At 41.6% G+C, this 24,506-nt stretch overlaps 2 protein-coding genes across 11 annotated transcripts in view; one reads left to right on the plus strand and one right to left on the minus strand.

Annotated features, from left to right (window-relative positions):
- STARD9 (StAR related lipid transfer domain containing 9) overlaps positions 1–24,506 on the minus strand; it is a 173,585-nt gene that overhangs the window by 117,553 nt on the left and 31,526 nt on the right. The window contains exon 2 of one of the 10 annotated variants that reach the window (XM_074393785.1): positions 17,177–17,227. The exons of the other annotated variants lie outside the window; for them this stretch is intronic. Coding sequence (XP_074249886.1) covers positions 17,177–17,179 — 3 coding nt within the window. The 5' untranslated portion in view covers positions 17,180–17,227. The remainder of the gene's footprint in view (positions 1–17,176; positions 17,228–24,506) is intronic. 10 annotated transcript variants of the gene reach the window in all.
- Positions 12,717–13,260, plus strand: LOC120363911 (small ribosomal subunit protein uS15-like). Its single transcript, XM_039468777.2, has one exon. It carries the CDS (start codon positions 12,737–12,739, stop codon positions 13,190–13,192), a length of 456 nt encoding a protein of 151 aa, XP_039324711.1. The 5' UTR covers positions 12,717–12,736; the 3' UTR covers positions 13,193–13,260.

Genomic DNA, 24,506 nt, shown 5'->3' on the forward strand with positions numbered 1-24,506 from the left:
TATAAAATGTATCCTTATCATTTCAATCCTTCAGAACATTAGAGCTCTGGGTAAAACAGAAAAAACATGTCACATTACTCTCTGAAAAATCTTTGTACTTACACTTGTCATCTCTAACTACCTGGCTGTCAACTTTGGAAAGTTCATGGTTAGAACTAAAGATCTCCCAGCTCAGGAACAGCAAATACCCAGACAAGTAACCACAGAAAGTCAAACAAATCCCTCTGCCCCATCCCTTCATTCAAGTTACTTTTACTTGAACAAGAAAGTATAGATTCAAAACGGAGAGACATCACTGGGCAGTGGGTCATGCCTGAAGTCCCAGCTACTCAAGATTCTGAGGTGGGTGGGTCACTTGAGCCAAGGAGTTAAAGTTACAATGAGCTATGATCACACCACTGGATCACACAATCCAGGGTAGGCAACAAAGTGAGACCCTGTCTCTAAAAAAACAGAGAACCTGCCTGTACAGATGGTGTGCAATTTGAAAAGATACTTCAAGAAATGTGGGACTTAAGGAGGGTAATAGTATTCTTTAAAATTTTTTCCGCAGTATATGAGGAAAAGCCATATGCATTGCCTTTTTCATTTTCCCGGTTTTTGAGTGATATAAGTTGTTTTTCTTACGTAGTTTCCAGGTGAAGTATTTGCATTTCTCATTAATAAAGTGGTTTCTACCATTAAGAAAAGAGAGAGAAAACTACAAATGATAATGAGAAACCTGGCTTTCATTTTTCATTATTTTTTTATTTGTTTTTAAGAGACAAGGTCTCACTCTGTTTCCCAGGCTGGAGAGCAGTGGTACAATCATAGCCAACTACAGCTTTGAACTCCTGGGCTCAAGGGTCCTCCTGCCTTGGCCTCCAAGTAGCTAGGACTACAGCTGTACACCAAGCCTCATTACCAGATAAAGGAGTTATAAATAAGGAGAGGAAGAAAACAAGAATGAATTCTTTTCCTTCAATGCAGAGTCAAGGAAACAAAAAAGAATGAATTGTATGGTATTAGATCAGAATCAGTGAGAACTCATAGGCTTCAATATAGATAGATTGATATAGAAACAGACACATGTATGTGTGTATATACAAAAATGTATATGCAAATATATATTCCCTAGCTTTGTCTAACTTTACTAAGAGGACCTAAAAACAGTGATATCCCATCAGAAATGATCACATTTAGCACCCAGAACTTGGTTTCTAGATACCATTTTCCACTAACAGGAACAATTTGAGCATCACAATTGTTAAGTTTACCCTAAAGTGGTCTCCTTACAGATTTTAAGTTTGGCCTAAAGGTTTCTCCACATATAGTGACTACAACCTAACTAAATATATTAACAGACTATAATCTACTTTTGTAAAAAGTAGCCAAGTTTCAACCAATCACAGGCAGAAAACTGTTCAAACTGTGTTCAAATAAAGTAAATGAGCTGTAACCAATCCAGCTGTTTCTGTGCCTCACCTGTTTTCTGCATGTCACTTTCCTTTGTCTGCCCATAAATGTTATCCAACCATGTGGCAGCCTCAGGCTGTATCTGAACCTATTGTAGTTCTGGGGGCTGCCTTATTTGTAAATTCTTCTTTGCTCATCAAACTCTGTTAAATGTGTGTAAAGTTTTTCTTTTAACACAATAAGCAATGATAGTAACAGGTTGTAATCTACTGCATAAAATGGAAAACCATGAATCAACACAGATATAAATAAATAATATGAAAGTCTGATGAGGGCTGGAATAGCTACACAGTTTCAAAGTACTTCCTACAAAATACTTACTAATTAGGAAGAGGAGAAAGAGTAACTTTACAGTGAAAAAAAATCTGGCAGACACCACCTTAAGCAGTCAAAGTAAACTCAGTGATAACGCTATCAAGGATACATAATCTGAACCTAATCACGAAGAGACATTGGACAATCCAAATTAAGGGACATTTTGGCCAGGAGCAGTGGCTCATGCCTGTAATCTCAGCACTTTGGGAGGCCAAGGTGGGCAGGTCACTTCAGGTCAGGAGTTCGAGACCAGGTTGGCCAACATGGTAAAACCCATCTCTACTAAAAATACAAAATTAGCCTGGTATAGTGTCAGGGACCTATAACCCCAACTACACAGGAGGCTGAGGCAGGAGAACTGCTGAAACCTTGGAGGTGGAGGCTGCAGTAAGCCAAGATCGTACCACAGCACTCCAGACTGGGTAACACAGCAAAACTCCATCTCTAAAATAAAATAAAACAAAAGAGGCTGGAAGCAGTGGCTTATGCCTGTAATCCCAGCACTTTGGGAAGCCAAGGTGGGCGGATGACAAGGTCAAGAGATTGAGACCATCCAGGCCAACATGGTGAAACCCTGTCTCTACCAAAAACACAAAAATTAACAGGGTGTGGTGGCGCGCACCTGTAGTCCCAGCTACTATATAGGCTGAGGCAGGAGAATCGCTAGAACGTGGGAGGCAGAGGTTGCAATGAGCCGAGATCGTACCACTGCACTGCAGCCTGGCTGAGTTCTGCCTTCTGTCAGATAAGGAGAGGCATTAGATTTCTCACAAGAGTGTGAACCCTACTGAACTGCACAGGCATCTGCAAGGGTCTTAGGTTACATGCTCCTTATGAGAATTTTTTAAATTTGAGACGTAGTCTCATTCTGTCATCCAGGCTGAAGTGCAGTGGCATGATCTCGTCTCACTGCAACCTCCCTCTCCCAGGTTCAAGGGATTCTCCTGCCTCAGCTTCTGGAGTAGCTGGGATTACAGGTCCTCACCAGCATGCCAGGCTAGTTTTTCTATTTATTAGTAGAGAGGGGGTTTCACCATGTTGGCCAAGCTGGTCTTGAACTCCTGACCTCAGGTAATCTGCCCTCCATTCGGCCTCCCAGAGTGCTGGGATTACAGGCGTGAGCCACCTCACCTGGCCTCCTTATGAGAATCTAATGTCTGATGATCTGTCACTGTCCCCATCACCTCCAGATGGGAACATCTACTTGCAGGAAAACAAGCTCAGGGTTCCCACTGATTCTACATTATGGTAAGCTGCATAATTATTTCATTATATATTACAATTAATAATAGAAATAAAGTGCACAATAAATGTAATGTGCTTGAGTCATTCTGAAACCATTTCCTCATCCCACCCCAGTCTATGGAAAAACTGTCTTCTATAAAATCCATCCCTGGTGCCAGGAAGATTGGGGACTGCTGGCTTGAGTGAACAGCTAAACCAACTGTGGTATATCCACACAATGGAATACTATTTAGAAATAAAAAAGAAACTCCTTAATACATGCAACAACATGGATGGATCTCAAATGCATTATTATAAGCGCAAAAAAAAAAAAATCCCAGTCTTTTATTTTTTTTAAGTCAGAGTCTCACTCTGTCACCCAGGCTGGAATGCAGTGGCGCAATCAAGGCTCATTGCGGCTTCAAACCCTTCCCCTTCCAGTTCAGGCTCTCAAGTAGCTGAGACTTGAGATGTGCACCACCACCCCTGGCTAATTGTTGTTTTTTTTTTTTTTTTCTTTTAGTGACATCCCACTTTGTTGCCCAGGCTGAAAACCCAGTCTTAAAAAGTTACATACTATAGTAAGTCTATGTATGAGATTCTGGAAAAAGCAAAACTATAGGAACAAAAAGCAAATCAGTGGTTGGCAGGGATTAGGGTGGAAAGACAGTGTGAATACAAAGGGGCAGCACTTGGGAATTCCTGAAGTTATTCAAATTATTCTGTGTCCTGTCTGTGGTGGTGATTATAAGAATCTATGCATGTATAAATACTCATAGAAATGTACACCAAAAAAGTAAGCTTTACTATAAGTAAATTTAAATTTGTAAAAATTCAACAAAATCAGGAAGAGTGAATTAATATGAAGACTGAAATTAACAGATTAGAAAACCAAATATGTTATAAAGAAAAAATATTTACAAAAGCGATTTCTTTGGGGAAAAACAAATAGATAATGCCAGACTAAGATGGGGAAAGATTAAAAAAAAAATCTGGGGACAAGAAGAAAGAGCCATATATAAAAGACAAAACTATTTTTTTGCAAAGTATTTTTTAAATTAGAAGAGGATATTCATGCATAGTGAATATACTCTAGCATCATAGATTTGGAAACTCAAATGAAATGGATGATTATCTGGCCTAATATAAATTACCAAAATCAACTCAAATAAAAGTGGACAGTGAACAGGCATGACAGCTCGTGCCTGTAACCCTAGCACTTTGTAAGGCCAAAGTGGGAGGATCACTTGAGCACAGGAGTTCGAAACCAGCCTGGGCAACATAGAGAGACCCCATCTCTACAAAAAATACAAAAATTAGCCAGGTGTGGTGGTGCACACCTGTAGTCCCAGCTACTCAGGAGACTGAGGCAAAAGGATCAATTGAGCTCAGGAGGTCAAGAATGCAGTGAGCTTTGACTGTACCATTGAACTCCAGCCTGGGAGACACAACAAGACCCTATAAATGATATATAAATAGATAATAAAAGTGTATACTAAATAAATACATATTAAAAGTATATTACTAAATACATAAAATGTGCATTAAATGAAGAAATGGGCTAGGCAAGGCAGCTCATGCCTGTAATCCCAGCACTTTGAGAGGCCAGGCTGGAGGATCACTTGAGCCCAGGAGTTTGAGACTAACCTCAGCAAGATAGTGGGACCCGTATATACAAAAAATAAAAAAGTTAGAGTGTGATGGTGCATGCCAGTAGTCCCAGCTACTCTGGTGGCTGAGACTGAGACAGGAGTATCACTTAAGCCTGGGAGGGTGAGGCTGCAGTGAGCTATGATTGTGCCACTGCACTCCAGCCTCAGCAAAAGAGAAAGACCCTCTATCAAAAAAAAAAAAAAAAAAAAGAACAAAATAAAAATTCAAACAAAAATGAAAGCATGAAAACAACAGTGAAATTTAGTAAAGAAATGGTAATACAATAAAATTGTTTAGATTCCTTTTCTATATAAAGTTGCGATAATGTGTAATAACTGTTGAAAGTACAAATTTAGTAACCTCACATTCCCCCATTGAAAGCTGTGTATATTTATGTACACAAGAGTCTCTTTTATTGTTGAATCCATCCCAACTAGGGTGACAACTATTATCACCTAGTTCCAGCTACTCAGGAGACTAAGTCAAGAGAATCCCTTGAACCTGGAAGGCGGAGGTTGCAGTGAGCCAAGATCATGCCACTGCACTCCAGCCAGGGCAACAAGAGTGAAACTCTGTCTCAAAAGAAAAAAAAAATGATAGGTAACAGTTATCACCCTATAAATGTTCTTTTTCTCCTAATTTTCTGAAGTCAAACATTAATTTGACTGACTTTAATTTCCAAAGTCCTATACTAATCAAAATATGTGAAACAATGTTAATCTAATCAGAGACTCTAATACAATTATGTGAAAGGAATTAAAATTATTTATTCCACCAGTATTTGTAAAGCATCTACTGAAGCAAAATACTGTGCTGGGCACTGCTTTTAATGTTTAAGGTGAATTTAAACAATTCTTTTACCCAATGAATACTTCATTAGAAGTGTTCTATTCAAAACCAGCATTTTAGATCCATATGGCTAATAACATTTAACTAAGGAATTTTTTAGTATTAGGTTATTTCCTTAGCATCAATTCATTTAATCCTTATAATACATCTACGAAGTGGTTACTGTTATCATTCTCTAATTTTCATATGAGAAAACTGAAGGCACACAGCTAGTAGTAGGTACTTCTAAACAAAGCTCTCTCTCTGAACCATTGTGATATTCTGCTGCTAACAAATTAACTGTTGGCAGAGTTACAGGAAAGGCAAATCTTATCTGTTGAACACTGAGCTATTACTCTACAATTTAAAATTGTTCTTCAAGTTTCCTTACTTCCCGTTGTTTCACTTTACAGTGGGGGAAACTTTACCATGCCTCCTTTTCAGTATTTCTGAGTAACAGTCTTACTAACATTTTGTAACGGTCTTTGGCCAAAAATAATAAAATCTGATCCCACTGCCATTTGTTAATCACTTTTGGAGTCTTTTTGCTCCATTATTAACCTTTTCATTTGCACATAAAGAGAATTATAATCCCCAAGTTTCACCCATATGGTCATTATTAAATGAGAACACAATTACATTTTTTCGTTGCTGTTTTTCAAATTACAAAGAATGTTCACTACTTATACCAAGTGGAAAAAAAATACAATGTATGAGAAAAAGGTCACCCCAATCCTACTCAGTGAAACACTCAAATAGTGGTCTGATGTGTTTCCTTCTATACCTTTCTCCACATATACAAAGATCTACGTGGTCTTTGTTTTTGTTTTATTTTTACTGAAATACAATACACATCAACCTGGAACTTACTTTTTATTGCATAATATATCATGGACATAAAGACTGTATCTATTAACTATACATGTAACTCTTTCTCATGTGTACATATACAGCCACAGTTACACAAAATACAATTTAAAATAACCGAGACAGCATTCATGCACAGGTGGGAACACTGTATTTCCTTTTCTTCTCCCTTCTCTTCCTCCTATGTTAACTTTACTCCCAGGTGACATGTTAACATCAGGCTTCCTTGTTTGTTCCTCCCATAGTCATAATCATAAACACACGTATTTACATATATACGGGTTTTAGTTACTTCCTTTAAATGTGGAATATTAAATAATTTAACTTAAAAAATGGGATGTATCATATTCTTTGTTTTTCTCAATCAATATCATCTCATGGAAATTCTTCCAAGGAAGCTGCAATAAATTTCACCCTATGAATACATCAAAACGGACTCAGCCATTATGGGCAATCACTTTGTTTCTACTAGCTTATCTTTACTAAAGATGTTTCAGTAAACATCCTTGACCATGGTGGGGCATGGTGGCTCATGCCTGTAATCCCAGCACTTCGGAAGGCAGAGGCAGGCAGATCACTTGAGGTCAGGCATTTGAGACCAGCCTGGCCAACATGGTGAAACCCTGTCTCTACTAAAATTACAAAAAACTTAGCTGGGCATGGTGGCAGGCCCCTATACTCTCAGCTCCTCAGGAGGTTGAGCAGAAGAATCAGCTGATTCCAGGAGACAGAGATTGCAGTGAGTCAGGATGGCGTCACTGTAATCCAGCTTGGGCTACAAAGTGAGACTGTCTTTAAAAAAAAAAAAAAAAAATGGCCAGGCATGGTGGCTCACACCTGTAATCCGAGCACTTTGGGAGGCCGAGGCAGGCAGATCACAAGGTCAAGAGATCAAGACCATCCTAGCCAACACAGTGAAACCCCATCTCTACTAAAATATAAAAATTAGCTGGGCGTGGTAGCTTATGTCTGTAGTCCCAGCTACTTGGGAGGCTGAGGCAGGACAATTGCTTGAACCCAGGAGGCAGAGGTTGCAGTGAGCCAAGATCGCGCCACTGCACACCAGCCTGGCACCTAGCAACAGGGCAAGACTCTATCTCAAAAAAAAAAAGAAAAAATCATTGACTATATATCCTTATGGATTGGTATTATTTTTATAGAATTAGTTTCAGGTATGGAACCCCTAGTCAAAGAGTAAAATATTTATTTTAATAAATATTGCCAGATGGTTTTCCCAAAAGCTGTAATAGTTTTATATTTTCTATTGAAAATTATGGGTCATTTTTTGCATATTCCCACCAGGAATCAGCATCACTGTTCTTTTTTACCATTCCTAGTTTAAAAGAAACAAACTCGTATCTTGTTACTACACTAACAGTGAGTTTGAGTTCATCATTCATTGTTTGGGTCATTTGGTTTTGCTCTCCTGTGAAGTGCCTATTTATATCCTTCGACTGTTTTTCTACTGAACTGCTTTTCTTTATCCTGCCCACTTAAAAACCTTCTTATAATATTATTGTTATTATTTTGGAGATAGAGTCTCACTCCGTCACCCAGGCTGGAGTGCAATGACATGATCTCAGCTCACTGCAACCTCTGCGTCCTGGGTTCAAGTGATTCTCCTGCCTCAGCCTCCACAGTAGTTGGGATTATAGGTGCTCGCCACCTCACCTGGCTAATTTTTGTATTTTTAGTAGAGACGGGGTTTCACCGTATTGATCAGATTGGTTTTGAACTCCTGACCTCAGGTGATCTGCCTGCCTCAGGCTCCCAATGTGCTGGGATTACAGGTGTGAACCACAGCTTCTAGCCAGAAGCCTTCTTACAATATTAAAAACAGTAGTCCTTTATCTGCCATATGCATTGCAATTTTTTTTTCCAAATCTACTGTTATTTTTAATAGACTCCCCCTTTTGTTTTTACTAGTTTTAAGTTTACATAGAAACTGAGCAGAAAGCACAGAGTCCCTATATACCTGTTCAGCGCTCCCAACCCCAAGTTCCCTCCATTATTAACAACTTGCTAGTGTGGTACATTTGTTACAAATGATGAACCAATATTGGCACGTTATTATTAACTAAATTCCAAAGCTCACATTTGGATTCACCCTCTGTTTTGACAAGTAAATGTGCAATATACAATGGCATGTATCCATTGTTACAGTATACAGAATAGTTTCACTTCCCTAAAAATCCCCTATTCCATCTAACGATCCCTCCCTCCCTTTCCCAGAAGCCCTGGCAACCACTGATCATTTTTATGTCCCATAGTTTTGCCTTTTCAGGAGTGCCATATAGTTGAATCATATAGTATGTAGCCTTTAAAGATTGGCTTTTTTCACTTCACAATATGCATTTAAGGTTTCTCCATGTCTTTTCACGGCTTAATGGCTTATTTTATCACTGAATACTAATCCACTTTTTGTATATACCACAGTTTGTTTATTCATTCACCTACTGAAGAATAGCTTGATCGTTTATTTTTTTATTTTTTTATTTTTGTAGAGACGGGGTTTCTCCAATTTGGTCAGGCTGGTCTTGAACTCCTGACCTCAGGTGATCCTCCCACCTTGGCCTCCCAAAATGCTGGGATTACATGTGTGAGCCACTGTACCCAGCCAGCTCAGTCATTTCTAAATTTTGGCAGTTATGAATAAAACTGCTATAAACATCCATGCATAGGTTTTTGTGGGGACACAAATTTTTCACTCATTGACCAATGTCAAGTTTCTCTTTACCTCATGCTAAAATCTCCTGAGAATCCATGTATTCCAACCCTTACCTCTGGGCACTCCCAAACAGTCCCTACATCGGCACAAAATCCAGTACCAACCTCCCCAATTAGAACTGCAACAAAGCCTGAGGCCTCCCCTGAACTCTCCAGGCTTTCACTGCTAGCTGATCCTAGTAGTTTCTTGGCTTAGGAAAAGTGAAGGCCAGGAATGAATGGCAACTGGGACACATTCAAGACTTGATCTTTCCAGTTATTCCCTAAGCATGTAATTTTCTCTGATTCAAACTCCTTAGCACATCCACCCCAAATGATTTTCCCTACCATCCTGTAGAATATTAATATTAGAAATCCTTTTTTTTTTTTTTTTTTGAGACAGAGTTTCACTTTTGTTGCCCAAGATGGAGGGCAGTGGCACAATCTCAGCTAATCACAACCTCCATCTCCCGGGTTCAAGCAATTCTCCTGCTTCAGCCTCCCGAGTAGCTGGGACTACAGGTGCACGTCACCACGCTCAGCTAATTTTGTATTTTTAATAGAGATGGGGTTTCTCCATGTTGGTCAGGCTGGTCTTTAACCCAGACCTCAGGTGATCCGCCTGCCTGAGCCTCCCAAAGTGCTGGGATTACACGCATGAGCCACCACACTTGGCCTGAAATCCTCTCTCTTAAGTATAATCGATTTGGGTTAGCTGTAACTTAAAAGGGTCTCTATTAAAATGCACATGTAGGCTGTGTGCAATGACTCATGCCTGTAACCCAACACTTTGGGAGGCTGAGGTGGGCAGATCACTTAAGCTCAGGAGTTTGAGACCAACCTGGGCAACATGGTGAAACCTGGTCTCTACCAAAAATAGAAAAAATTAGCCAGGCTTGGTGGTGTGCACCTGTAGTCCCAGCTACTCAGGAGGCTGAGGTAGGAGGATCACTTGAGCCCAGGAGGTCAAGGCTGCAGTGAGCTGTGATTGTGCCACTGCACTCCAACCTAGGCAACAAGCAAGACCTGCCTCAAAAAAAAAAAAAAAAAAAAGTACATATGGTATGGTGTAGGGCAGGCGTCCCCAAACTTTTTACACAGGGGGCCAGTTCCTGTCCCTCAGACTGTTGGAGGGCCGCCACATACTGTGCTCCTCTCACTGACCACCAATGAAAGAGGTGGCCCTTCCTGAAGTGCGGCGGGGGGCCAGATTAATGGCCTCAGGGGGCCACATGCAGCCCTCGGGCCGTAGTTTGGGGACGCCTGGTGTAGGGGCTCACACCTGCAATCCCAATACTTTGGAAGGCTAAAGTGGGAAGACTGCTTGAGCCCAGGAGCTCAAGACCAGCCTAAGCAACATAGCAAGACCCCATCTCTACAAAAATAAAAATATCTGCTGCACATGGAGGCATATACTTATAGTCCTAGCTACTCAGATGGATGAGGCAGGAGAATCACTTGAGCTCAGGACTTCGAGGCTGCAGTGAGCTGATTGTGCCACCGCACTCTGGCCCAGGAAACAGAGCAAGACCCTGTCTCAAAAAACAAACAGAAAACCATTACTACAGAATCCGGGTTGGAGACAAACATTATGTAATGGAAAAGTGACTAGAGAGAAAGTCTAGTCTGCTGGATAAGTTCATTTTTGTTTGTTTGTTTATTTGGAGATTGAGTCTTACTCTGTCACCCAGGTTGAAGTGCAATGGTGTGATCTCAGCTCATTGCAGCCTCTGCCTCCTGGGTTCAAGTGATCATCCTCCTTCAGTCTCCTGAGTAGCTGGGATTACCTACGTGAGCCACCACACCTGGGTAACTTGTGTATTTTTAGTAGAGACCAGGTTTCCTCATGATAGCCAGGCTGGTCTTGAACTCCTGACCTCAGGTAATCCACCTGCCTTGGCCTCCCAAAGTGCTGGGATTATAGTTGTAATTCTACTTGTGAGCCACCATGCCTGGGCGATAAGTTATTGATTATGGTATCAGAGAGGTCAATAATAACAGACAACACTTATACAGCACTTATCTGCTAAGCACTATTTTGTGTTTTACATTTATTTACTACTACAGTCCTCACAATTACTCTCAGGTATCATTATTATCCTCATTTTATAGAAAACTGAGGCACAGAAACATAAATGGACTTGCCCAGGATTACTGCCAGTAAATTATGAATCTGGGAAATAAACCATACATTTTATGCTTCACCACTTTTCACCTAGAAGGGGTTGGTGTACCAAAGTTGAAAGTTTAGGGTCTCTCTGGTATCAGATCCTAAAATATCCCCTTTGCTAAATGCTACTCTTTTATTACCTTTATCGGAAGATAAAAATGTAAAAATGGAAATCTCTCTCTGTCCCTAAGCCAATGCCCCTACGTCCCTGTCTAGTGCTTCACTTTCTGAGAATTTAAAAAAAAAAAAAAAAAGGAAAGAGGCTGGGTGCAGTGGCTAAGACCTGTAATCCCAGCACTTTGGGAGGCCAAGGCAGGTGGATCACAAGGTCAGGAGTTCAAGACCAGCCTGGCCAAGATGGTGAAAGCTCATCTTTACTAAACATATAAAAATTAGCTGGATGTGGTGAGGGGTGCCTATAATCCCAGCTACTCAGGAGGCTAAGGCAGGAAAATTGCTTGAACCTGGGAGTTCAAGCAATGAGTTGCAGTGAGCCGAGATCGCACCACTGCACTCCAGCCCGGGTGATACAGAGAGACTCCATCTCAAAAAAAAAAAAAAAAAAAAAAAGGAGAAGAGAAAAATAAAATAGGAGGAGCTTACATAGCGGTAATAGATACAAATACACATACATGCACACAGAAACATAATTCCATATTCTCAACATAAGGCCCTAGTTTCCAAAGGAAAAAGAAAAACTGAGCATTGATATCACTGAAAAAAAATTTTTTTAATACAGGATGTTGCTATTTCTTTTTTTTTTCCCCTCCTCTGAGAGGGTCTTGCTCTACTGCCCAGGCTAGAATGCAGTGGCACAATCACGGCTCACTCCAACTCCACTTCCTGGGTTCAAATTATTCTCCTGCCTCAGCCTCCCGAGTAGCTGGGATTACAGGCATGTGTAACCGTGCCTGGCCAATTTTTGTATTTTTAGTAGAGACAGGGTTTCACCATATTGTCTAGGCTGATCTCGAACTCCTGACTTCAGGTGATCTGACCATCCTGGCCTCCCAAATTGCTAGGATTACAGGCATAAGCCACTGCACTCAGCTGGATTTTGCTATTTCTATCAGTGCTTTTTTTTTGCTAAAGAATGTTCGCATGGACAACTGTCTGAGTGGCATGTGAGATCTGATAGATTCCTTATGTGGCTATCCTGACAGACAGATGGACATCTGCCTCTAACACTTCCCTCCTCCCTACAAAAAGATGGATTCATTAGAATCCTGTGAGAAATGATGACAGATAGCTTTACTGCAATAGATTCCAAGTTCTTGCCATTCCTACAGCCTCTTCTAAAAAGACAACCACAAATGATTCCTTGATCATAATTTACATGTTTTAGGGCACCATTTCTTTCCAGGGCTTCACTGACTCAACTCCCAAGCAAAGGTAAGCATATTTAGCACAAACCTAACACTCATGCTTTTACATGCTCACTGTCAGCTCATGTTCAGTGTCAGCTTGTAAGTGATCCAAATAAGAATACTAGCCTTTCGCTGTCTGACCGCCGCCATCATGGGTCGTATGCATGCTCCCGGGAAGGGCCTGTCCCAGTCGGCTTTGCCCTATCGCCGCAGCGTCCCCACGTGGCTGAAGTTGACATCTGACGACGTGAAGGAGCAGATTTACAAACTGGCCAAGAAAAGCCTGACTCCTTCACAAATCGGTGTGATCCTGAGAGATTCACATGGTGTTGCACAAGTACGTTTTGTGACAGGCAATAAAATCTTAAGAACTCTTAAGTCTAAGGGACTTGCTCCTGATCTCCCTGAAGATCTTTACCATTTAATTAAGAAAGCAGTCGCTGTTCGAAAGCATCTTGAGAGGAACAGAAAGGATAAGGATGCTAAATTCCGTCTGATTCTGATAGAGAGCCGGATTCATCGTTTGGCTCGGTATTATAAGACTAAGCGAGTCCTCCCTCCCAATTGGAAATATGAATCATCTACAGCCTCTGCCCTGGTCGCATAAATTTGTCTATGTGCTAAAGCAATAAACATGATTGTTTAACTAAAAAAAAAAAAAAAAAAAAAAAAGAATACTAGTAAGGGGACAGGCCAGGTGGCTCCTCCCTGCAATGCTACCATTTTGAGAGGCCAAGGTGGGAGGATTACTTGAGGCCAGGAGCTTGAAACCAGTTTGGGCAATATAGTGAGACCCTGTCTCTACAAAAAATATAAAGAATAGCCAGGTATGGTGGCACATGCTTGTAGTTCTAGCTACTTCAGGAGGCTAAGGCACTGAGGCAGGATGATCACTTGAGCCCAGGAGATTGAGGCTGCAGTGAGCCATGATTGCATCACTGCACTCCAGCCTAGACAACAGAGTGAGACCCTGTCTCTAATAATAATGATAATAATGTTAATAAGGGTATGCCAAAGGTTAAGTGATCAACTCTCTTGGAGATTTCTAGAGAGGAGAGACTACCACTGGTCTCTTACATGTACTGTTGAATTCTGAGCAGTAATAAATAATATTCTAGTGGTCATATGGCTTGGCTGTGTGACTGCTGACAGTTTCCAGTTTATTTCCCCACGTAGTCTTATATTAATGACCCACAGTGTGTGATAGCCAAATCACCCCTCATCCTTATAACCTGAAAAAACCCTAACATAATGGCAAGTTTAAAAGCCAACAGCAAGAAGCACAAAGCAGACATATTGAACAGCAATTATATGAGAAGCAGACATGTTAGCAGTCTACCCAGCAACTGGCCTGAATAAGGACAATGAGGGTGGCAATATAAAAGATGGCATGATCATCAGGGTTGAAGGAGTCTTTAGCAATAGTCAGAACCCAAGAAGGGTAAGCTGTGTCTCTGTCTAAATGATAGTATATTAAAAAAGCAACACTGGACTAGAGATCCAAGAGAACGATTTCCTTCCATTGGAGGAACCAAGAACGAGACTGTCTCCAACAACCGAGGCAAATCATCTGGGAACATTTCCATTCCTAATAATTAAAGATCACTGCCATTTTTTATCTGGGATAGTCTCACTCTGTTGCCCAGACTGGAATGCAGTGGCACGATCTTGGCTCACTGCAACCTCTGCCTCCTGGGCTCAAGCGATTCTCCTGTCTCAGCCTCACGAGTAGCTGGAATTACAGGCATGCGCCACCGTGCCTGGCCAATTTTTGTATTTGCAGTAGAGACAGGATTTCTCTACTAAGTAGCAAGGCCAGATACTAACAAACTTTTTCTATCAAGAGCCAGATATTTTCAGCTTTGTGGGCCATAATGTTTCTGTCACAACTACTGAATTCTATCTCTGTAGTACACAAAATGGTCCACAAATATTACATAAATGAATGGCCATGGCTGTGTTTAAAAAAATCTTTACATACTAAAACAGGTAGTGGCAAGATTTGGCCCATAGATCATAGTTTGCCAAGCCCTGCTGCAGGGAAAAAGTCATTTTTAGAGCCAACTTCAAAAATTATAATGGATTTGTGGGTTTCCATAAGAAAAGGGAAAAAAGCAAAACTAAAGAGAGTCCTGCATACTTTCAATCCTTGGAAATTCATTAAAATGAAAGTACATGTACAGATCACTTTGACCCATTTTCTTACTGTGACTGATACTGTATATCAAAGTTAAAGCCATTCAATAAACTCAACACTGAATAATCTATCAGTTAAGTAAGAAAAAGTTTGGATATTGCAGCAAACCCCAAAAGCACAGTGGCTTAAAACAATGAAGTTTATTTCTGGCTCATGCTACATGGGAGTCAGCAAGGGACTCTGATTGTTGTAGCTTCTCTAGGACCCAAGTGACAGAACCATCCATCTCCAATACTGCTGATCACGCTGCCGGAAACAAAGAGGGATTTGGAGGGTCATATCCCAGCAATTAAAGGCTCAGACATTATTTCTGCTAATAACCCACTGGCTAGAACCAATCACATGACTCCACCATGTGACTGGAGCCTGGAAAGTGAAATCCTAAAGTGGGAATGGAAAGTGAAATCCTAGTAGCAGGAGATGAAGGGCCATGAATATTCAGCGAGCAGCAAAAATGACTGTCATAAAGCAATGGTTAAGCCACTTTCTTCTAAATGATCACAAAATGAGACTCTTAATCAAATACATTCCTTTATTTTTTTATTTTTTGGAGACAGAGTCTCATTCTGTCACCCAGGTTAGAGTGCAGTGGCACAATCTCATCTTACTGCAACCTCCACCTCCTGGGTTCAAGTGATTCTCCTGCCTCAGCCTCTCAACTAGCTGGGATTACAGGAGCCCACCACCAAGCCCAGCTAATTTTTTAATTTTTAGTAGAGGTGGGGTTTTGCTATGTTGGCCAGGCTGGTTTCCGACTCCTGATCTCAAGTGATCTGTCAGCCTCACCTCTCAAAGTGCTGGGATTGCAGGCATGAGCCGCCACACCCAGCCATTATTCAAATATATTTCTGATTAACTAGTTAGCCAGAAACCACTGTCACCTTCATTTAAATTACAATTTCAGGCCAGCACTGCTACTCAGGAGGCTGAGGCACAAGAATTACTTGGACCCAGAAGGGAAGTTGCAGTGAGCTGACATTGGGCCACTGCACTCCAGCCTGGGCAACAGAGCAAGACTCTATCTCAAAAATAAGAATTCAAATTGGGCTAAACGTAGTGGCTGATGCTTATAACCCCAGGTGGATGGCTTGAGCCCAGGAGTTCAAAATAAGCCTGGGCAACATAGTGAAACCCTGTCTTCACAAAAAATACAAAAATTAGCTGAGCATGGTAGCATGCACCTGTAATCCTAGCTACCTGGGAGGCTGTAGTGGGAGAATCACTTGAGCCTATGAGGTTGAGGCAGTAGTGAGCTGAGATCCTGCCACTGTACTCCAACCTGAGCAACAGAGCCAGATCCTGGCTCAAAAAAAAAAAAAAAAAAAAAAAAAAAAAATCAAATTGTTTGGTCTCTTTTTCTTCAGTATCTACAGACTTTGAAATTGCAGGACCCTGATGTCATCATTATGAATACTGATTTTTTTTTTCTTTGTGCAGGAACTCCTTTTGAGAGCCAGATATCTTATGGGGGACAGCCTTAAACAATGACTGATGGGTGCAAGAAAAATCTGATGAGGAAATTCTTGAGCAGAAAAATTATATACTCTGTCTGCAAGGCAACCCTGTGAAGATGAGTCAAAGGTAACTTCCAATGAACCCTTGTTTGGCTTCCAACTGTTGCTAGTTCCAATTTCCCACCCACCTGCCCCATTCTCCCCTGGCAATATGTACTAATAAATTACTTTCACACAATTTCTCATCTCAAGGCCTGTTAAAGTAAAAGCCGACCTGAAAAACTGCTCACTCACAGCTTTAGAATAGCATGGTTATGTGGGTCTATAGAAGTGCCTAGGATTTGGATGTAGAAGACTCCAAATGACAGTTCTAGCTCTACAACTTACTAGATAGAGGCAGACTCTATCAGCACTTCTGAAATGTAGAAATAATTGTAAATACAATAATTTTCTGACAATCAAATACATATGAATGTGACAACATATAGGAAAGCATTTTGTAAACCAAAGAATTCTCTACGATGAAGACATCCACTCATTTAGGACAGCTATTTTCCAAGTTTGAGTGATCTCTCTCCCTGCCCATAATTCTAATTATGCTCCCACTTGTCTACAAATAGTAGAAAATTTGTAGAGCACTGGTTCTGATTTTTAACATGCATCACAATCATCTGGAGGACTTGTAAACTGCAGCCCCCACCATAAAGTTTTGATTCAGTAGGTCTGAGGTAGAGCCCAAGACTTTGCATTTCTAACAAGTTCTCAGGTAATACTGATGATGCTGTTTTACAGATCACACTCTGAGAACCACTGTTGTAAGAAAACCTTCAGCCATTTCTTCAAGTGGAATTAAGAAGCTTACAGTGGTTATATCACACTACAGAGAGAATATCTAGAAAACAAGACTCAGCTTTAAAAAATTACTATGAGCTTTTCTTACCATGTATGGATGTCCTCATCTTAGAAAACAGATATATACATGCACAGTTGGCTGTAAAAAAAAAAAAAAAAAAAAAAAATTCTGTGGAGGAAACTTTGTATTGCATCTTAATCCCAAACTGCCTTGCATTTAAAAATGAACAGTTTCTTTAAAAAAAAAAAAAATGAACAGTTTCTTCCATCAGAAAAGAATTCCCTCACACGGGATTAAGCAGCTTATAGTAAAGTAAAAAACAAAAAAAAAAAAAAAAAAAAAAAACCAAAAAAAAAAACAAAGGTTCAGATAGTGTCATGATAGATGTGAAAGCATTAAGAACAATTTGATGTAACAGGTAATGGTCAGAGTCCTTTACATGTGTCAAGTCACTTACTTCTCACAATAACCCATGAAGTAGATACTTATTATTATCATCTTCATATTACAGATGGGAGAACTGAACCAAAGAGAGGTCAAGAAAGTTGCCCAGACATACATCCAATAAATGGCAGAGGTGGGATTCAAACCCAAGCTGCCTGGTTGTGGCTCTACAGTCCACAGTCTTAACCAAAAACTATACTGCATGATGGATGATCCTTTAAAACTCTGCCTAGTTTGCAAAATTCTAACTCCACAGTCTTTCTTCTTATTGGCTCTCCTTTACATATGTATTTTCCATTCTTACGTGGGCCATACAATCAAGCTTGGAGCTGCCCCAAAACCCAGGCATAGCTCCCTAGGAAGCTTGCTGGTAACTTGCCCTGGATGTGAATAACAGCTAATAACGCTGGGCTGTAATACAATCCTACATGCAACTATTAAATATGGCATGTATTCAACATAAACAGTGCCAAAACTGAGCAGATGATACATATACCAAAGCCTCACTGATTTAATCTATTTTAAAGATATTCTTCATGCTATACAGATTTATTTTAAAAACATACATTTAAACTTTCAGAATATTTTATAATTATAACACAAAGTAATAACATATTTAAATCCATCTCCATAGACAGAAACAAGAACAGGACTGGACATAAGGAGAAGGTAAAATTGGATACTGACAGCTCTCAGTTGAATCCCATTAAGATCCTACATAAACTAAGCGCAATATAAACACAAACAAAACAGAGAGAAAGAGGAGCATTGTCTTGGGCCTTCTGTCTCAGAAGGTTGTACAAGGAGTCCACATAGTCCTTGAAGTGAAAAAAGAAGGGTAGCTTCAATGGAAAGCCTCACAGGGCCATCTTTGGCCTATGTCTGCCCTCTCTTACATTCGGATTAACAGGTAAGGTAGAGGGCCGGGCGCAGTGGCTCAAGCCTGTAATCCCAGCACTTTGGGAGGCCGAGGCGGGTGGATCACAAGGTCAAGAGATCGAGACCATCCTGGTCAACATGGTGAAACCTCCTCTCTACTAAACATACAAAACAAGGCCGGGTGCGGTGGCTCAAGCCTGTAATCCCAGCACTTTGGGAGGCTGAGGCGGGTGGATCACGAGGTCGAGAGATCGAGACCATCCTGGTCAACATGGTGAAACCCCGTCTCCACTAAAAAAAAATACAAAAAACTAGCTGGGCATGGTGGCGCGTGCCTGTAATCCCAGCTACTTAGGAGGCTGAGGCAGGAGAATTGCCTGAACCCAGGAGGCGGAGGTTGCGGTGAGCCGGCGCCATTGCACTCCAGCCTGGGTAACAAGTGCGAAACTCCGTCTCAAAAAAAAAAAAAAAAAATACAAAACATTTAGCTGGGCATGGTGGCACGTGCCTGTAATCCCAGCTACTCAGGAGGTTGAGGCAGGAGAATTGCCTGAACCCAGGAGGCGGAGGTCGCAGTGAGCGGAGATCACACCATTGCACTCCAGCCTGGGTAACAAGAGTCAAACTCCGTCTCAAAAAACAAACAAACAAACAAAAAAAAACAAAAACAGATAAGGTTGGGGCATTACTGATGTTCAGAGAGGAATAATCTGCTGAAGGTTACATAGCAAGTTAGTGGTAGAAGGATGACTTATACCTAAGTCCAAACTTTCTATCCACTTGTACCCTTAGGCACTTTTAGAAGACCACCTGACTTATTCTTGAGTCTAGTTTGCACAGGGTCTCCACTGCTGGTATTTCAGCCCCTCTTTCACTCAGCACACTTTAAGAATACATAAAAGAGTAACCCCTACAAACAAACCCTATCCCGTTGATGCATTGGAGAATTTAATGGGGTCACCTGGTTCTAGTACTTAATGCTAGTAGACCCAGGAGAGGGTCTGCTAGGAAGCAGCATGATGAAACTCACTCTTGAACTGAGGTGGAAAAACCCATTATCAAGCAGCTCACCTCTCAACATTTCACAGAATTCACTGGAAAAAGTCCCAGAAAAGAGCTTTAAAACATGTTTTAACAGAATACAAGGAGGACTTCTAAGGTGCTGATGATGTTTTATTTCTTAATTTGGATACTGGTTACATGGATATCCTTAGCTTGTGAAAATTCACTGTGGGCTGGGGGCATGGTGGCTCACACCTGTAATGCCAGCACTTTGGGAGGCTGAAGCAGCAGGACTGCTTGAGCCCAGGAGATTGAGGCCAGCTTGGGCAACATGGTGAGATATTGTCTCTACAAAAAATAAAAAGGCAAGGCACAGTGGCTCATGCCTGTAATCCCAGCACTTTGGGAGGCCAAGGTGGGCAGATCACCTGAGGTCAGGAGGTTGAGACCAGTCTGGCCAAAATGATCATACATCATCTCTACTAAAAATACAAAAATTAGCCAGGTGTAGTGGTGGGTACCTATAACTCCAGCTATCTGGGAGACTGAGGCAGGAGAACTGCTTGAGCCTGGGAGGTGGAGGTTGTAGTGAGCCGAGATCGCACCATTGCACTCCAGTCTGGGTGACAAGAGCAAGACTCTGTCTCAAAAAAAAAAAAAAAAAAAAAAAAAAAAAAGCCAGGTATGTTGGTGCATGCCTGTAGTCCCAGGATGCTGAGGTGTTAGAATGGCTTGAGCCCAGGAGGTCAAGGCTGCAGTGAGCCATGATCACACCACTACACTCCAGCCTGGTTGACAGAGTGAGACTGCCCACCCTTCCAAAAAAGAAAACTCATTATGATGTACACTTATGATATGTGCATTTTACTGTATGTTTATTTCAATAAAAATTTTTAGGCCAAGTGCGGTGGCTCATGCCTATAATCCCAGCACCCAGCACTTTGGGAGGCTGAGGCGGGCAGACTATGAGGTCAAGAGATCGAGACCATCCTGGGCAACACGGTAAAACTCGTCTCTGATAAAAAAAAAAAAAAATACAAAAATTATCTGGGTATAGTGGCACATACCTGTAGTCCCAGCTATTCTGGAGGCTGAAGCAGGAGAATCACTTGAACCTGGGAGGCGGGGGTTGCAGTGTGCCAAGATCCTGTCACTGCACTACAGCCTGGCAACACAGCAAGACTCCGTCTCAAAAACAAAAAAGTTTCATTCTTGTTACCCAGGCTGGAGTGCAGTGGCGCGATCTCGGCTCACTGCAACCTCCGCCTCCTGAGTTCAAGCAATTCTCCTGCCTCAGCCTCCCGAGTAGCTGGGACTACAGGCACACACCACCATGCCCAACTAATTTTTGTATTTTTAGTAGAGACGGGGTTTCACCTTGTTGACCAGGATGGTCTCGATCTCTTGACCTCGTGATCCACCCGCCTTGGCCTCCCAAAATGCTGGGATTACAGGTGTGAGCCACTGCGCCCAGCCCCAACAAAAAAGTTTTTAACAATAGTTCCTCACAGAGAAATGACTAAAAAATCTTTTGACTACACAGTATCTTCTGCAGAAATGTGTTCATGACACACTGACTGAGCCATATTACGGTTGTGAATAGAAGCCAGGGTTAGAGGACTTGGGTCATGTTCTGAGGGCTTACAAGCCTTCCTCAACACTAGACTTATCTGGGCAGAATGATGTCACTGAAGGGAAGGAAGAAAAAAAGCATTTCCTTTCTAGCTTTAGTTTTCTCTTTGTCTCCTCTCCCTTCTTCCAATATATCTCCCTTCTCACCCTCCACTATCCTCAGCAGCAAAATCATGCAAAAGAGCAGCAGTCCCAGGAGCTGGGTCTCTAGATCCAGGGTTGCCCTGAACTGTTGTAAGAAAACCATAGCAAGCCCCTGAGCTACTAAAGAGGAAGGAAGATAGCACACATCTAAGGCTGAAGCTGGAGCATGGCACCCATGCACAACGCATAGTGCACGCTCAGTTAACACCGACTGAATAAATGAATACATAATCTATTGACTCAATCCAGAATAGTCACAATAAACATGTGTTGACTAAAATTAAACTATAGCTGTTTTCTAGGTTTCCCCCAATCCTTTCTGCATTATTTTCTACATATCTGATCTTCAGGCAAGATAAACATTACCAGGTCAGTCTTCCACAAAGCACTATTTTCATATTTTTGAATGTGTTTACAAAGCTCTTTATCACCTTCTGATATTGGGTCCTGTCAGGTAGCACTCTGAGAGGTAGTCCAATAAGGATGAAGTGTTTGTTGTTGTTGTTGTTGTTGTTGTTGTTGTTGTTTGAGACAGAGTCTTGCTCTGTCACCTAGCCTGGAGTGCGGGGGCAGAGGCACAATCTCAGCTCACTGCAACCTCCGCCTCCCAGGTTCAAGTGATTCTCCTGCCTCAGCCTCCTCAGTAGCTGGGACTACCGGCGTGCTCCACCACGCCCAGATAATTTTGTATTTTTAGTAGAGATGGGGTTTCACCATGTTGGCTAAGATGGTCTTGATCTCTTGACCTCATGATCTGCCCACCTCAGCCTCCCAAAGTGCTGAGATTACAGGTATGAGCCACCACACACAGCCGGAGTTTTTGTTTTTAACATCCATTCCTGCCTATGTGGAAAAACTTTTTCTGCAGCCATGCAGCTAGGAGCAAATTTCCTGTTTTTGATACTGTTTAGTCTGAATGGATCTCTTGAGACCAATTTCAGTGTAAGAGAAGCAAGGGAGCTGAGCCTCTGAGACAATTCCGGCTTCATTGTTGGGTTCCGCCAGCCCAGCTCAAGTCCATATCATTCTCTGCAATCCAGGGTCTGGTTGAAGAGATTAGTTATGTTTTGATCTGAACAGCGTGCACCTCATACATCAGACTGGCAGGGTAATGACTTCCCTCAAGCCACACTTCCCTCCTCCAATTCTAAAGACTAGCTTGCAGGAGGGAAGTGCTGCATGTTAGAGTCACAAGATCTCTAACCACATTGGTCTGTAGCACTTCTTACACCTCAGGCCTTCCTATCAAGTGACTTCAACCAAGCAAACAAAGTCTGACTCCAGCCTTAGCCCATATCCCCGGAAAAAGGTGTTTCTCAAGGTTGTCTTAGCAACTTACCAAAGTTTATGCAAAAGACCAAAAATAAGATGATGGAAAAGAGACCTGTGGGTGGTGGAGGTGAGCACACAGCTCCACAATTACTTGTTAGTGACAACTAAGAAATATAATTACACAAACCTGGACAGTTAATCAGAAACGAGGCTGATTTTAAATGAAAAATAGTAAACCTCTAAAGATCCTAATGAAGCTGACAAAAGCCTAAGAGATTCATCCTCCCTACTGCGACAGTACTTCTATGTAGAAAATACTGATTAGAGGAGATGAATCTTTGCTAGAAAATAAATACTTGGAAGCTGGTGGGATTTAGGATAAACCTGGAAAATGATATAGAATTTAATTCTACTCAAATATATATGTGTGTGTAAAATGTGTGTGTGTATACAATATATTAAGATTCTCCTAGATTCAGTCTGGAGGTCCTGTATTTACTCTTTCCCTCTCTAATATGAAACGAATTCCTAAGGGACTTTGAAGATTACAAAGAATATACTCAGAAAGAGAGGCATCAGAAGGGTGGGCACAGTGGCTCACACCTGTAATCCCAGCACTTTGGGAGGGCAATGCAGCGAATCACTTGAGGTCAGGAGTACCAGACCAGCCTGGCCAACATAGTGAAACCCTGTCTCTACCGAAAATATGAAAATTAGCCAGGCATGGTGGCACACGCCTGTAGTCCCAGCTACTAAGGAGGCTTGAACCCAGGAGGCAAAGGTTGCAGTGAGCTGAGATCTTACCACTGCACTCCAGCCTGGGCATCAGAGTGAGACTCTGTCTTCAAAGAAAAAAAAAAAAAAAGAGGTACCAGGAAATGTAGGGTTGTGCTGGGAAGGAAAAAGAGCACAATGGTTACGGGGTTGTGCACATACTTTAGACTCCTCCATGGGCACCTCTGGTTATATTTCACCACTTTTAAAGTACACTTCAAGTCAGACATAGTGGCTCATGCCTGTACTCCCAGCACTTTGGGAGGCTGCAGCAGGAGGATCTCTTGTGCTCAGAAGTTTGAAACCAGCCTGGGCAATGTGGCAAAACCCCATGTCTACAAAAAATATACAAATTAGCCACACTTTGTGGTGCACACTTGTAGTCCCAGCTACTCAGGAAGCTGAGGTGGAATCATCACTTGAGCCCGAGAGGTAGAGGCTGCAGTGAGCTATGATCACACCACTGCACTCCAGCCTGGGAGACAGAGGGAGACCCTGTTAACCAATCAATCAATCAAGTACATTTCAAAACCCAGCCCCTGGGTCAGAATGGGTAAAATGAAGCATCCATTTGCTATAATGTGTGCACTGTTTTTTGTGCCTTAGAGAGGAGCTGGGTCACTTAGGGCTATTCAGGGGATTCAGAACAAAGCATCCTGTCTGTACATGTATACAAGCACTTAATCTGGATAGAAAACTAAAAATAGGCTGGGTGTGGTGGCATACATCTGTAATCCTAGCACTTTGGGAGGCTCAGGTGGATTGCCTGAGCCCAGGAGTTCAAGACCAGCCTAGGCAACTTGGAAAAACCCCATCTCTACAAAAATAATAATAATACAAAAATTAGCCAGGTGTGGTGACAGGCACCTGTGATCCCAGGCACTTGGGAGGAGGCAAAGGTTGCAGTGAGCTGAGATCACACCACTGCACTCTAGCCTGGGCAACAGGGTCAAACCCTGTCTCAAAAAACAAAACTAAAAATAGATGGTGTTCTCCGCATCTCAGAGAGAGGGACCAATAGAGAGACTTAAAAACATACATTCTATATTCTTGACCCTTGGTCCTTTACTACAGTAAATGCAAGATTTAACAGTTCAATATTTTCTAATTGTCAGCTAATTCATATCATACTTCAAATAATAGACATAAGAACAGAGAAGGAATGCAAAGGTAGTAGAATGTGGTGCAACAGTAGAATGGGCTAAAACTGGTCTTCATCTCTGAACCTCAGTATGCATATCTCTTAGAATACTAACCCACTTTCCAGGGT

This window comes from Saimiri boliviensis, chromosome 2 (genome assembly GCF_048565385.1).
Source record: "Saimiri boliviensis isolate mSaiBol1 chromosome 2, mSaiBol1.pri, whole genome shotgun sequence".
In the NCBI taxonomy this organism is placed as follows: Eukaryota; Metazoa; Chordata; class Mammalia; order Primates; family Cebidae; genus Saimiri; species Saimiri boliviensis.

What these genes read in the sequence shown, in the direction of transcription:
- LOC120363911 (XM_039468777.2), top strand. Translation starts at nt 12,737, where the DNA reads ATGGGTCGTATGCATGCTCCCGGGAAGGGCCTGTCCCAGTCGGCTTTG.